Below are 16,212 nucleotides of genomic sequence, written 5' to 3'. Positions count from 1 at the left end.
CAGTTAGAACAAGCTACCAATTATTCCTTAACTCTGCTGTCAATTCCTGTCCGGCTACTCAACCACAAGGGAAAAAAAAAACAGCAATTCAAAAACTGAAAGTACATTTTTTTCAAGTTTTATATTTAATGCACATTGCCGCATAATGCATGAAAACTTCTAACTTTACAGCATGCTGTCCTGTCTTTTTAAAGCTGATGGTAGTATTATGGCATCTTAACTGTTACTGAATGTGAGTTTCGTAAACGTGAGACAGACAAAACCTCAAAAAATCCTATCAGCAGCCTTAAGCAGTGTGTGAAGGAGTATACAGTAATGAGTTTGAAGGCCTTAGAGATCCTAGAGGTTATACCAAATAAGTAAATTATTTAGACTGGTGCACTGCTTCTTACGTGTTAGCCTAAAGGTACATATCAAACTGAAAAGCTAAAACTCACCTGAGCTACATGACAGGTTGGAATATGGGAGGCATTTATCAGCAGATCTGATTACAATGCATAGGGTGCAATACAATTCCTAGTATTTCATAGGGTAGCATCATAAAGACTTGTTAGCCATATAAAAGCTTTGAGAACAAACCCATTTCTGCAATCACTAGTTAAATATCCTTTCAGTCTGTATGTGCCTGTTCACCTTCTTTCCTTTTGAACACACATGATGTCACATGCCCATTTATTATTTCGGAATGTAGCCTTGTCTGTCCCACATTCTGTGTTATTCCAAGCACTGGGCTAGAACTGTCTTTAATCATAAGAATATTGGCTTTATATTATAAGCATGAAAAGAATAAACCGTGAACGCTCACATGAGCGAAAATGCTGGGAATCGAAAGTGTGATTGTGGGGTCATGTTACAGTGAGGAGTGGGATATTTGTCCTTTACTCACTGTAGTGCGACCTTGGAGTTAGAATATATAGTTAGCGGAGGGTGTGGGAAGCAATTTCGATTGCTGCCATTTTTGCTCATGTGAGCGTTCGCGGTTTAGTCTTTTCGTGCTTATAATATAGACCCAGAATATTCTATCTCTGCTCTTGTAATACCTTGCTCAAATGTAGCAGTTTACACTAACTTGAGTAAGTTAACTATGCGGTTAGTTAGCCATGCCTGGTGACTGTTAGAATCATGCTTCACTGTACTCTAAGGTTAGTTCACGTAGTCAGAGTGGCAGAGGAATATGGAGTCAGCTGCATATCAGATGGGAATTCTTAATATGGCTCTGCATTTTATTTATAAAATATTGTATAGACTAGAACAGATGTACTGCTTATTTAGTCAGGCCTGTACCTGTACTATGACAACATGCACTGGGTCAGCTGATCTGCTGTCACTGAGATCTCTACACAGTTCTCCATTTGCACACCCCTTCCAGAAATTATTGAATTAAATTGATACAGGCAGCTCAATTCTCTACTGTACATGCTTAAATGAAGCACATTGGTTAGTGTACAGCAACAAGAATTCTTTAAAACAGGAAGGCCTCAATGTCTTGCATTCATTCTGTATAAATAAGGGTTTATGCCTCAACTTGCCTCTCTCTATCATCAACTGGTGTGACAAATATGACACCAATGTTATGATAGAAGGGCATTTTGGGAGTGGACCTCTTTCAAGTTTTTCTTTTTGTGTGTTAGATGATGGATTATTGAATAATCAAACTGCTACTGGTTTTGCTTGGAATGAGTTGTTTCCTCTGCATCTTTCACTCTGTGATTTTACACACAAGTCTGCAGCATACACACCAAGCTTCAATACAGCCATGTTGGTCACATTAACCTTTTACACATGCTTTAGCAATAATGAATAAATGACAAAACCACCAAGCATTAACACACTGTAGATTTTGTTAAAAAAAGAAAAAACTTCATTTACCTACTTGAGTTTTCATCTATTTTTTTGAACTCCTGTGTATACATTCCATACTTGTAGCTTAAGTATTGCATATAATGTGCAGACTTTTGCCATTGATGTTTGTATATTGAAATGACATGGTTATATTACTGTATTGAAAAAAAAATCTATTTTAACCACTCAAATGTATAAGCCTGCATTCAAGAATGCATGTATTTTATATAATTGTAATTTCTCTAATGTTTGTACCATACCTCTCAACCTCTTAGAGCAAAAAATCTGGACAAAGCCTAGAATGATGTGCGTACAAATAGGAACAGATTTTAAATATTGATCTTACAAACTTAGAAAGTTGATAGAATAATAGGTTTTGCATTAGCATGAATTTTGTGAAGGATGTGGAGTCTTAAACTTAAATGTTTTTCATTACTTCATGACTCCAATCCTCAGCTATTTTCCAGAAAGGGACAGATATTAGGGGGAATGCACCGAAGATATGAGGCCGAAATCTGGACATTCTGTGAAAACCTGTACAGTTGAGAGGTATGGTTTGTACTCTATACCTTTACTTTGGTCTCAGTGTTTTTTTGTTTGCCTCTGTGCCTGGGTCATGGCTGAAAAGGCTATCCAGACCAGCCCATCTATGCAATTATTAAGCAGTAAGATAATAATAAATAAAATAATGTAAACGTATTATTCAGGAATTAGGCAAGAACAGGCATACATACAGAAAGAAAAGAGAAAGAAACAGAGATGAAAATTGAAAAATGACTGTGAACAAGAAAAGGGAGCTCACAGGACAAAGAAAGACAATGGTTTAGGGATATGGAAAACATTTAAAAACACTGGAACATTAAACATGAGAATGGAGAAAGGATACTGAAAATGGTACAAAAAACTCTGTAATTACTTGAGTGATTCTGCTTCAAATCACAATTATGAGATGAGGTAAGTGACCTGAAGGAGCAGAGTTAGGATTCCAGAGCCAGTTTCTAGCAATCCACATTTAGCTACTGTCCCAGATCATGGAAAGGCTGAATGGGAAGAGTGAAAGGAGTGAAGGGACAACAGTCGGATACTTTTTCATAGACTGAGGGTTAAGTGACACCGTAAATATTAATGGAGGGCAGGAGGACAACAAAAATGTGACAATATGCCTAACAGATTTTGGGAAGTGTATGTGTATGTATATGTATATGTACACGTATATGTATATGAATATGAATATGTGTATGTATATGTGTGTACGTATATGTGTACATGTATGTGTGTACATGTATGTGTGTGCATATGTGTGTGTGTGTGTGTGTGTGTGTGTGTGTGTGTGTGTGTGTGTGTGTGTGTGTGTGTATGTGCATGTGTGTATACGTACATGTATATGCATATGTACATGTACACAAAGTGGAATAGTATGTTGCATGTTAGTTACAGGAGAAAACTCCTCATGCATAACTCAAAGTACCTCTTTTATCCACAGTAAGATGGCCTTGGTAGTTTGCCTAGTAACCCTCTCATTCTGTTACAGCAGAAGAGAGCACAGCATGGGAGTTATGAATGGGAATAACATGGTTATAGGGCCAAAAAATACGAGGTCTGTGAAGGTGGTAGGAACCAAAAATCAAATACAAACTACAGTTCTTATAAGATTCAAAAATATTCAGGAACAAAGCGTTGGTTCACAGCACTTGTAATAAAGGTTACTGAGTAAGCACTGAACTCCAAGACACAGATACAGTGATTGAAAAGTTACTCCTCAGACTGCAGCCATGATACCATGAAAAGGTAACTCATCCAGTTATAAAATAAGCCAGGTTCTGCAAGGTCTGACTGCACAGTAATAACACATGAAAACTGCCTTTCTAATGAAACCCAGACTGAGTAAATTATGCTAGCATACCTCTCATCAGTCCAGAATTTAGCTGAATGTCCAGATTTTTGCCTCATATTTTTGCTCTGTTTCTCATAAAAAATTGTGGTTTTCTGGCAAATCACTGAGGACTGAAGTCACTAAATAATGACACAAATCCTGTTATTTTTAGCAACATCCAAAGTTTATGAGTAATATTTGAAATCTGTCCCTATATTTTGTTTTTTGTCCCCCATTATTGTACACTTTAAACAGATTTCTTAAACTAAGAGGTTCATAATTCATAAGTAAGTACATGGCTAGCTGCTCTTGTGGGCTATTTTAAGTCTGGCCAGTTTCCTTCAGAGGAGGCAGTCAAACCCAGTACCTTGTGTCTGTGAGGGAAACATCTTAATCATTATTTCCAACCCCCATTTAAGAGGTATGTATGCTAGCCACCCTGCAGTGTGAGCATTGGCTCTAGGTGGCGGTCATGGTTGATGTTATATCCTGACCCTATGTACAAAATGGGAAAAGGGATGATGCCGATAAAAACACTCATTAATGTGTACATGGTGTTAACTTAAGTTTGTACAGTGTGAATATATACTTTATCTGCAAAACCAAAGTGTTAATATTCACCTTGACATATTTCTTCTGTAGTTTTATGCTACCAATCACTTCCTCAGCTGCTTGGATTTTGTTTTCAAGTACCGTCAGCTGGTCTCTGAGGTTTGTCTGTCAGAAAAGAAATCATGCATGTACAGTTATAATAAACATGAAACATAAAATAACTGCAACTACAATGCTTTTCATAGGTATTCTCTGAAATGTCTTAACACTAGTATTTACTGTTTGTTACTCATAATTGCACCATAATTTTCGCCTTAGTATGTCTCACTGCCTTTCATCAAGTCATCTATAAATATGAGTCACTGTGCAATTTAGTGGTCTCAGCCCATCTCCACCAATTAAACAAGTAAACAATCAAGTAATGTAATATACAGAGACAGACTGATAAAGGCAGGCAGTGACATTGTAAGTCAGTATAATAAACATTTTCATTTAACTCACATCTGCTTGCACTAACTTGAAGCCACACCCATCGATGTCTTTTGTGGTTTTTAAATGCATGTTTCATCGTACAGTTTTTCTGAAACCTACTGACTCCCAAAATTCATCTTGTCCTTGAATTTATTGCTCTATCCATGTACAAGAACTTTATCACACACACTCAAGCCAAGGTTGGGTAATCTACGTTTCATTTATGATTCTCGCCTACAGCACAACTTATGTCTCATTTTCGTGGCATTTTTTAGATACTTGAGTCTGACTCTTCTGTTACCTCCACATGTCAAAACAGTTCATGTGGTGTCTCTTCACATCCAGTTTCATCCATTGTGTAATATAACAAGTTGCAGCCTGTTACATGGGAATTACTGCAAAGAGGGATGAATTAATTATACTGCAATATTCCCAAGAAAAATATAAGTATAGCAATGTAAGCGTACTGCCTACAACTCCTATTTGACAATGAAAGTACTTAACCATCGTTACCTTTTATATCTGATTTTTATTCTTTGTTTAAGGACAAAATTGCTTAGAGGATATTGCTAGGAGTGGGGTATGGAATTACATCCTATCTGTCAGTAGCCATCTGTAGCTTTGGTGACCCCCTTTACATCATGACTCCATCAGCACTCAGATCTAACATCATCACAACATCACAATGCTAGCAGTGTGAGATCTAACAACATTTCAGTATTAGCAGCAGGATTTGTCATCACCACACTGGTCGCCTGGAGTTCCAAATGACATTGCTACATTAATAGCACAGAGATCTTACATCACTACCTGGTCAGCACTGAAATCTGCCATCATTAGATCATTCGCACACTGTTCTGACGCTGTAACATTGTTAGATCAAGACGTAATATCATGATATCATGAACCGTAGAGATTTAACATCATTACATCAGTAGCACAGAAATCTAACACTAACATTATGTCATTATTAGTATCATTACACACCAGGCTAAGAATGACATCATCACATTGTAAGCACTGAGATCTTGCTGATTGTGACATAACTACTGACCTAACCAACTACATCAGCATATTACCAGGAGTGAGATCTGTTTATGACAAATTACTAACATAAGATCTACAAAAAACTGACTGCAATATTATTTTCAGGCCTGCATTACATCACTGCATTGTAAGCATCAATACCTGAATGACCATCATAAGCCTACCAGTCTACATTACATCACTGCATTGTAAGCATCAATACCTGAATGACCATCATAAGCCTACCAGTCTACATTACATCACTGCATTGTTAGTACCTTAACCTAATAACGTTGAAATACATGCTGTCCCAATCATCACAATACTAACAGAAAAGTCTGACTTTTTGTAACACACCACTGAATCTCATCCTTCACTATATAATAATGTCAGTAAAACTGAGACCTAACCGATTGTGACATATTTATTGTCTCCCAATATATCATTACAAGATTAGCACTGACAACTGACAGACATACCTCCAAGGCCTCAACCCCACTACTTCATTACACAGTTGGCACCAGTACCTGACTGCCACAACATATGCACCAGCCTGGACTACATCACTACATCGTAACACTAAGATGTGACTGTGACATACCTGCAAGTGCACTGGCAGTCAGGCTTCTCACTTTAGTGGCAGTAGGAGTGCTGATGATATGGTGAAGACACTGCAGTTTACAAGGGCAGACATTAGGAATAGGTCACTTTATGACAGTTAATAATGACATGGCCTCCCTAGTTAGAATATTTTCATGTCTATCAAAGGAATAATTGTCATAGATAAATAACAGTTCTACACCTTTTATATTAGTTACTTATTAATCTGATTCTAGCAAACTGATACCTACAGAAAGCAGACCTTGCATTTTCTGAAGCATTAGCTAAGAAAATACAAACAGAAACAAAATACAACACAGTACAGTCAAAACAGTTGTATTCACTGCAGTAAGGTATATAGTGTGAATTACATAGTACAGTATTCATCAACAAAGTGACTTGAAGCAGAGCTGGTATGCAGCAGAAAGGGGTACAAAGGCCTATATGACTGATAAACAGATACGCAGTGGGTTAAGACATTATACACTGCCTTAACTTACTGTGTTGTCACACTGCTCTGTGCATGAAGCACACTTGCAAATGACTCCTCCAGGAATGTACGAGATTCATAAACACTGCAGCAACTATAGATGGGAGTAACAGGACGGTCGGACCAAATGTAACAACATCTGGCATAGTGTATCTATCAACATCAAACTCTTCCCTGGTGATATATTGCTCAGGGTACAAATCTGTACAGCAACAGGTCATAAGCAAAACAAACAAACAAAAAAAAAACTCTTTTTTGCATGGTAGGAAAATCTACATGGTACAAGCAAATGTGTTACTACAGCCACATGTCTCCACCTCCCCAAAGAGATGTCATAATGCCCCTCTCAGTGTGAGGTCCCTGACAACAGACCCCTTACTCCATCACCATCTTACGACTCTGCGTAGAAAAACAGGAGAGCACCGGCAGCACACAATGTGCACAGTAGCTGTCTTATCATGTCTTGTTAAAGGTGCCTTATGCCTCTGCCATTAAATTCTTCCACTGTCTTTGAACTCACTACTATCTTGGCAGAAGGGCTTGTTCATGTGTGTGTTACAGTCTGTACAAAAATATTTGCATGTTACCCTTGAGCATTAACCACCTATAATCAGAATTATCCCTTGTTCTTTCACATCACTTTTTGTGAAAAAAAATATATATATATTCTCCTGAAATGTTATGATTCACTGGAAATAGTTACAGATTTCATGGATGCCTACCCATCCCCCACCTCATAATATTCACATATTCAGCACCTTCAGCATCACTTCATATGGTTTATCCGGTAGATGTTTTTGGCTTCCTTCCTCTTGCTGGTCTCGAAAGGGAGTGCAGCCTTAAAAACTGAAGGCAAATCCCATACACAACTCAGTAAACAAACAGGGTAGGGACTCCCCTACCCATCTTAGTAATACATGCAAACCCTAACCCCAACCCTGACCCTAACCGTGACCCTAACACTATATTCTGTCTGAACACAAAGACGATAAACTTTCTTAAACAAGCTTTCACTCACCACTGTGAACTTTTTCAAGTATTTAAAACACACAAGAATAAAATGGATTTAAATAATATTCAAGTACATTTAACTAATTACATCACAATAAAATTAACATTTCAAAGGGCATTGCCATGGTTTAACAGATCCACTTTCATTTAAGCCAAATTTGCATGCCCTGTTTAAAAGTGTGACAAATTTATATTCCTTACATTCTGTTAAATTGATTGATAATATCGCCACCCTAGTGATACATATACTATCCCCAACACCCTAAAACCAAATGTATGACCATTACCTGCCTGTACAGCTTGTTTAAATAATGCATTATTATCTTTTCTTCTAATGCTACATACATTTGTATTATTCTCTACATTAACTTCTCATTTTCTTGCTTACATAAAATACTGAGCACTGAATTGCTTGTTTGTGTCTTTCGGCTTTTCCCGGTTAGGGGTTGCCACAGCGGAACTCTGGTCCGCTAATGATTGGCAGTAGATTTTTTACGTGCCGAGTTTGCCAGCCCTGACGCACAACCTTCAAAGAAGGTACGCCCGTTCACACATGTCTCCACACAGAAGACGCTCTGAGAATCGAACGGCACAACGTCTTGCTGTGAGGCGACAACGATACCGCAGCACCACCACCGCAGTTACTGAGCACTGAATAACAAGCTAAATAAAACAGATTTTCAGTTTTTCAGTATCAAAAGCATTCAGACGTCTACTCAGTTACCTGATAATAAGAGAATCCCAGAACATACACTCATTAATATATATATATATATATATATATATATATATATATATATACACACACACACACACACACACACACACACACACACACACGTGTGTGTGTGTGTGTGTGTGTGTGTGTGTGTGTGTGTGTGTGTGTGTGTGTGTGTGTGTGTGTGTGTGTGTGTGTGTTTCTGCCACTATATTTCTTCAAGTCTGGAAAATATTTCTTTACTGTGAAATCATGTAATGCAAAGGTACATAACAGTCAGCAAGGGGACATTCTCACACTGCAGATTTTTTTTTAACCATATCTGGGGTATGTATTAGGACTAAGAGTTCTCTGTATACCACAGCATTCACATCACTAGAGCTAGCTCATTAGCATTAAAACAATATAACCCATATGTAAATTAGAACTCTGTGCATACATAAGTAGAGAGTTTCAAAGACTAGTTGCACACAGAGCTAAGATGCATCAAACTAAAACTAAAAGTTAATACAAGAAAGACTGTACTTAACTGTTCCACTAAGCTTCATAAGGACTTTAAGGAACTTCAAGCGGTAACCATTTGAAATGTCAGGACCCATTAGAGCGATTCATGAAACGCAGAGAGTGAATGGCCAAAAGATTGGACTTAATATATATATATATATATATATATATATATATATATATATATACATATATCTGTATATATATATATATATATATATATATATATATATATATATATATATATATATATCTGTATATATAAATATATATATATATATATATATATATATATATATATATATATATATATATATATATGTATAGGTTTACCTTCATAATGACGATCACATATAATCGACCGGCCACATCACCGAACCGTTACTGTGAAACCAGAACCGTGAAATCTTTCAAATGTCGAAAAAACTTCGAATTTCGACATTTCCGACCACGCCACACTTCCACACCAGTGCTAACATGGGTCAAAAAGGGGGAAAGATTTTGTCGTTCAGAAATTTGGTGTTCGACATTTTGAAAAGTCGCAGTTCGGTATTCACGAAAGCGGGGTCGACCATAACGTGATCGGCATTATGAAGGTTATACTAAGTCCAAAATGCCATTTCTTAGTAGATTCTCTTTTCTCTGAGGTATGGCAATCTCAGAGTTCGTATATATAACTTCAGGGCCCCCCGCAAAAAGAAGTTTTAAGGAAAACAGCGATTTTTTACATTTGCTGTTCTCCTGTGTTTTCGGTCTTGTTTTTTCAGCTTTTCGTCACTCGGCATTTCGCATGCTGACATTTCAATAGGGAGCCAGTTCAAGCAACATTTCTTGAATTCAGTGCTAACAAACAAAACTTCATATGGGGTTTTTGGACTTTTACCCAACAAAGCCTTAGGTAAGTTACTGACCTGTGAAAATAAGTATCATTAAAATCCCTTTTTTATAAGATACACTTTAAGGTGTGACACCGACTAACTCACATTACTGCTATAGTAGAGGAATTTACAATCTATTACAAAAACTTTATATTCCTTCTAATTTGTCTAGTCAAGAAACTGAGATTATGGATTATGTTCTAAACTCATATTTACCTATTCTGTCCAATAAAGCAGCAGCATTTTTGATGATTCTATTTTAGATGACACTTTTACTTCTACAGTTAGATGTATAAAATAAGAGAAGGCACATGGGTTACATGGCCAAAATGCTAGTCTATATCAGAAGCTCAGTAAATACCCTGTTCCTTAACTGGCTTCTCTTTTCCAGCATACTTCACTTGGACACTCTCTGCACCCTTCTTTACTGGATGCTTCCATCACAGTTAGAAGCCAAGGAATAGCTCATAACTCCATTCACTATGTAGGCCAATCTCTTTCACATATATGCAAACAAAAAAATTCTACCCTAAACTTTAGTCGTTAATTTGCAAAGATGTGGAGGAAACTTCTGAGCGCCACACAAGATGATTTTTTTATGGGTTGTAACACATCTGGCAGTGCACAGCACTTCCTATTCTAAGACTTCTAGGTGAGCTGAGCTCCTATGCACAAGAAAAAAAAAGAACAAAATGGTATTTTTGACTCCATTTTGCATCCAGTAAACAGGAAAGTACATTTATTTGACTACACTTAAAGTTACCTAGTTATTTAAATCAGGCTTGAGAGGTTCCTGCCATTGTTTCTGCATCTTTAGGTTCATAGGTTCATACTAGGCTATCTGCCCAAGGGCATTTATAAGCCTAGCCCATAGTTATGTGGCTTTCGTCACCCCTTTAGTTTGAATAAAAACTATGCCTATCATTTTGCTGTGCCTCTGTCAAGCAGTGACACTGAAGTAATCCCTGGGGTATATCTGCAATCTCCCATCCATTGGTCAAGATTCCTCTTGAACAAGGCCAGAGAGGTGCTCTGCCTCACATGTACCGGGATTTTGTTCCACAGCATAGGGAGTCTCTGGGTGATGAATCTGTCCCTCCAGCACGTTCTATTTATAACCGTGTCAAGGTTTAAGTCTCCCGCCCTTGTGGTTCTGAGGGATCTAGATTTTTTGAGGTGAAGCATATTCATCAAATCTGGGTTTGACATGGCCTTATATGTCAGGCACAGGTCACCTGACACATCTAATTTAAAAGGCAATAGCACAACCACAAACAAATTATTTCAGTACTTTCTCTGAATATGAATTTATAGCTACTAATTGAAGGTGTTTTACTGTATGCATTGCCTTTTGATTGGGTTCTATGTTGAGCCTAGCCATATAAAGCAGTTTTGAATGGTGATTGTCATATTTCTGTGTAGTGCACCCACAGGTGTAGCTGAAGTAAATATGGGTTCCTTCCTACATGACTCTGGTGACACCCCTATAGGCCCAACACACCAAGGTGGTAAGAATGACAGATTTTATTCTAAGTGACACATCTAATTTAAAAGGCAATAGCACAACCACAAACAAATTATTTCAACAGTGCACCAGTTAGCAATAAGGCAAGGTGAGAATATGCATGCAATGAAAACATACATTCACCCTCTTCCCCAGAACTCAACAGAAAAAGGTCTTGACATTCAAAACATGCACAAAGAAGGCAATATCAATGAGCAGTAAAGCGTTATAATGCAGCAATACAAACATGGGAAAAATGCAATGTCATTAAGCAATAAGAGTCATAATACAACAATACGGGTATGAAAAAATGCAATGTCATTGAGCAGCAAAATTCTTGAAGACAGCAGTACTAACACGAGCAAAATACAATGTAATTGAACAATGAGGATTTATAATGCAACAATACAAATATGAGAAAATGCAATGTCATTCAGCAGTACTAACACCCTCTACCCCCTTGATAATTTCTAAACAAGCCAACTATGAAACACTCTATTATACCCTGTTCACTGGCCAGTGACTATTTACAATCTTGCTGCCGGCATGATGGGGCCCAAGTTGGAGCTCATATGGATCCCAGTTATTTGTAATCCACATAGCATTTGGGGGGGGGGGGATCCACAATCTTATAAAAATATAAAATAATGGCCACTCTGTCAAGAATATCCTAGTGACCAAGCACCGTGGTTCCTCTGATGAGAAAAGTAGAGAAATCACCTGCCAGAACTCTGGTAATCATATATGGCTTCTCTGTACTAGGCCCAAAGGAACTCCTTTTCTTGCTGAATTATATGCAGGCATGGAACTGCAGGTTTCAGGCTTCTCTCTTGATTCCACAGAATACCATCATCCAGGATTTCATCAAAAGACAGATACAATCTGCTACTCCACTTCCCTGTCCCAAAGCATTAGAAAAGAAAATCCAGTCATGCTGCAAGGCCCTTTTTCCCTTCAGCTCCCTGTTTCAGTCTTCCCTCCTTCAGCTAGTATCTCAGTAGTCTCCTCTTTCACTTTCGAAATTGCCTTTTATGTTCCTGAAAAGCGCTCCACCTTGTGGTGTAATGAAAAACTACAGTCTATTACTTCTACAATGAAATACAGTGAGAGCTACATCTGCATTTGCTCTGAATGAGACATTACAGCTATAAATTGAATTGGTTTTACAGCTTGTACTGCTTTTCGAGTAAATGCTGCGCTGTTAAATGAAGTAATCAGTGATGCTGCATTTATTTGCAGTGTTTTAGTTATTTTTCAAACTTACAGCAAACAGCCAGTTTTGGCAAGGTGTGTGAGTCACCTTGAGCTTGTAGTAGTTAGTTTTAATGGTAGCAGTGGTGTAATTTTTACAGCTTTGGGAAAATAAACTCTGTTGTATAGAGATTTAGCTGTTTTATATTGGCTCTTTCATTTTTTTCTCTTTAATTGTGAAGTTGCACTTAGGGCAGCAGGCCTGCAGAGTGCACTCCATAGACACAGGCCCTTTAAGTTGTGACTGTACCTACTGTAACCCAACTCACCCATATATGATCAGTAATTAGAGTCCTGCTACATACAGAGGTGCAGCACGCTGTGTGTAACTGCATGACATGCAGAGGTGCACACCTAGTAGACTGAAAGGAGTTTGTAGCAAGACCTTAGAGGTGCTACATCACACAACTTATCCCAGAGCCGCTATTGGCACTACGTTGAGCAACTTAGCACATGGCCATTAAAAGCAGTTTAATGGTACTATTAAGCAAGTTTCCTGAGTTGTGCTATTACAGTCACATACAGTATCATGCTTTGACTTATATATACTTGACATATATCCACTTTTAACCAATAGATATCTAAATAGACTGTGTCTATATAGTTAAACACCGAATCTCTCTGTAAATCAATCAAGTTTCACTTCACACTGTACAATATGGAAGTTCAGCCAGAGTACTTCCCCTCTGTTGCCAGTCTCACAGCACTACATAGCCTAAGTCAGTGTAACAACTGCCTTATGCTCAAAGATAATAGATTGCTAAATATGAATAACTCTGTGAGAAATGCAAATATTTAAAAGATATGGAAACCTTACTTTCACAGACACAAAAAAAAAAAAAGATTGTCAGCATTGCATCAACACATCCTACACTATGCATCCAACTCTGACACATAATGAAATGTCATGTCATGATACTGTTGATGTGACAGTATAATGACACTGTTTAATGTGACAGTGCTATGACACTTGTGATACTGCAGTCACAGTGCTGAGTGTGACACTGCAGTGATGATACTTAGTGTGACAGGAGAGAGACACAGCAAGTAGTGACAGTGCACTGATATTTTTTTTTAATGTTTGCTGAATGGTGTTTTGGCAGACATTTTGTTTTGTTAATGTCCCAGGACCCCCACTCCGCATTCCTGGAAACAGTGGGAAACATAAAGGTCCTACCAAACACCCTGATATTGGGTGATTTCAATTACCCAAACATTAACTGGGAGAACTACTCAAGTACCAACTCTCTTGCCCAACATGTCCTAGAATTTATAAACTCAAATGCCCTGGATCAACTGGTCAACACCCCCACCAGAGGTTACAACATACTGGACCTGGTCATCACCAACATGGGTGACTGGTGTTCCACACTGGAGGTCAACCCCTTGCTGGTTAGACCTGACCATAAACTAATCACTCTGGATATCCACATTCCACCACCACCCCCGGTCAAAGAAAGCACCATGAAAAACTTTTCAAAAGCAAACTTCACGTTACTTAAGACCGAGGTGGGAAGTTTCAAAGCCCCCATGCTAAAGGATAATGCTGTCCAAGCTGCAAAATCCTTTACTAATGCACTCTATGGGCCACTACAAGAATGCATGGATCGTGCTATCCCAAACAAAACCAAGACTCACTCCTCCAAGAAAAGGAAAGCAGTCTGGAGGACCCCTGCCATAAACAAGCTATACAATAGAAGGAGGAATCTAGTACAGAAAAGAGTAAAATCCCAAGAAGGGAAGACATCCCTGATCAGAATCAGCAAGAAACTATGATCCCTCATAAAATCATCCAAGGCTAGCTTTGAAAGACAAATTGCCATGGACTCCAAATATAACCACAAGGCATTCTTTAGCTATGTCAATAATCTAAGTGGCAATTCTCAGATCTGCTCAGAATTAGTGCAGAATGGCACAAAATACACTGAACCGACCAATATAGCTAACATTCTGGCAGTTAGGTTCAGTGCAAACTTCACCCCCTCTCACCCTCAAAAGGGCCTATAACTATACCAGAAGAATGTAGTGCCCCTGAAATCACAGACACTCAGGTTAAAACAGCCCTCTCCAAAGCCAAAAACACAGCATCAATGGGACCAGACGGTGTCCCAGGCTGCGTCCTACACAAGCTCAAAGATGAACTAACCCCTCACCTAAACACACTGTTTAAACTCAGCCTCTCCACAGGCTACGTGCCCACAGAGTGGCACACAGCAATGGTTAGTCCACTCCACAAAGGTGTAGCCACAACAGACCCCGGGAACTATCGCCCTATAAGCCTGACTAGCTTGGTCTGCAAAGCTATGGAGCGCATCATCATGGATCTCATTAACAGAGACATTGGAAACCTCCAAACACTGGACCCTACCCAGTTCAGCTTTGTTAATGGCAGATTATGCCTCCTAAACCTGTTGGACTTCTTTGAGACAGTTACCAAGGCTATAGACGAGGGAAAGGTGGCCACACAGCCTACCTAACCTCGCAAAGACCTTCAACACCATTCCTTACTCAGGTATTATAGACAAGCTCACCAGCCTGAACATAAACCCCTACATCACGAGATTGGTTGCCAGCTGACTCACAGACAGAACCCACATGGTAAGAGTTGCAGGAGCTAGGTCTGACTCTAAACCTGTTACAAGTGGCATTCCTCAGGGCTCAGTCCTAGGACCCCTCCTGTTGGGTATATACTTCTCAGAGGTACAGGCAAGCACAGGAGGACTATGGCTGACCAAGTTCACAGATGACTACAAACTAGGGGCTATAATTGACTCTCTGGCTGACACAGACATCCTCCAAAAGGGTCTCACTGAGACAGATACCTGGTGTAAAAACCATGGCCTCAAGCTAAATGCCAAAAAGTGCATAGTCATCCCCTTTGGAAAAAACAAAGTACCCACAAACTACCACATAGGTGGTAGCCCCCTAAATACGGACGACATAATAAGGGATCTGGGGACCCAAGTAGATAGTAACCTCTCCTTTGATAATCACATTGCCAAAGTGGTTAGAAAATCCTTCTATGTGGCCCACCTAATCACTAAAGGGTTTGCATCCAGATCAAAAGAGGTCATTGGGCCCCTCTACGCATCACTCATCAGACCCATCATAGAGTACATTGCCCCATTTGGGATGTACCTTACAAGACACCTGCAACAACTGGAAAGACCACAGAAGTTCCTCACCAAGAGGATCACTGGCCTCAAGCAGATGCCCTATGCAGCTCGACTGAAGAAACTCCAGCTGTATTCAGTTGCATACCGCCTACTTAGAGGTCATCTCTGCCTGACATACAAGGCCATGTCCAACCCAGAAGTGATGGACATGCTCCACCTAAAGAAAACCATATTCCCTTGAGCCACACGCTCCAAGGATCTAAACCTCACCACAACAATAAATAGGATGTGCTGGAGGGATAGATTACTGTCCCAGAGACTTCCCATGCTCTGGAACAAGATTCCAATCTACATTAGGCAGAGCTCTTCGCTAACC

The 16,212-nt window shown here is 38.9% G+C and overlaps 1 protein-coding gene across 1 annotated transcript in view; it reads right to left on the bottom strand.

The window, feature by feature from the left end:
- LOC122799194 (E3 ubiquitin/ISG15 ligase TRIM25-like) overlaps positions 1-16,212 on the bottom strand; it is a 200,017-nt gene that overhangs the window by 156,996 nt on the left and 26,809 nt on the right. Inside the window, exon 2 of the mRNA XM_044068097.1 lies at positions 4,337-4,432. Within this exon, the coding sequence (XP_043924032.1) occupies positions 4,337-4,432 (96 nt within the window). The remainder of the gene's footprint in view (positions 1-4,336; positions 4,433-16,212) is intronic.

The sequence above is a fragment of the Protopterus annectens genome, chromosome 4.part0, assembly GCF_019279795.1.
Source record: "Protopterus annectens isolate FY-2018-M chromosome 4.part0, PAN1.0, whole genome shotgun sequence".
Lineage (NCBI taxonomy): Eukaryota > Metazoa > Chordata > Ceratodontiformes > Protopteridae > Protopterus > Protopterus annectens.
This window is presented reverse-complemented; position numbering and strand designations above follow the sequence as displayed.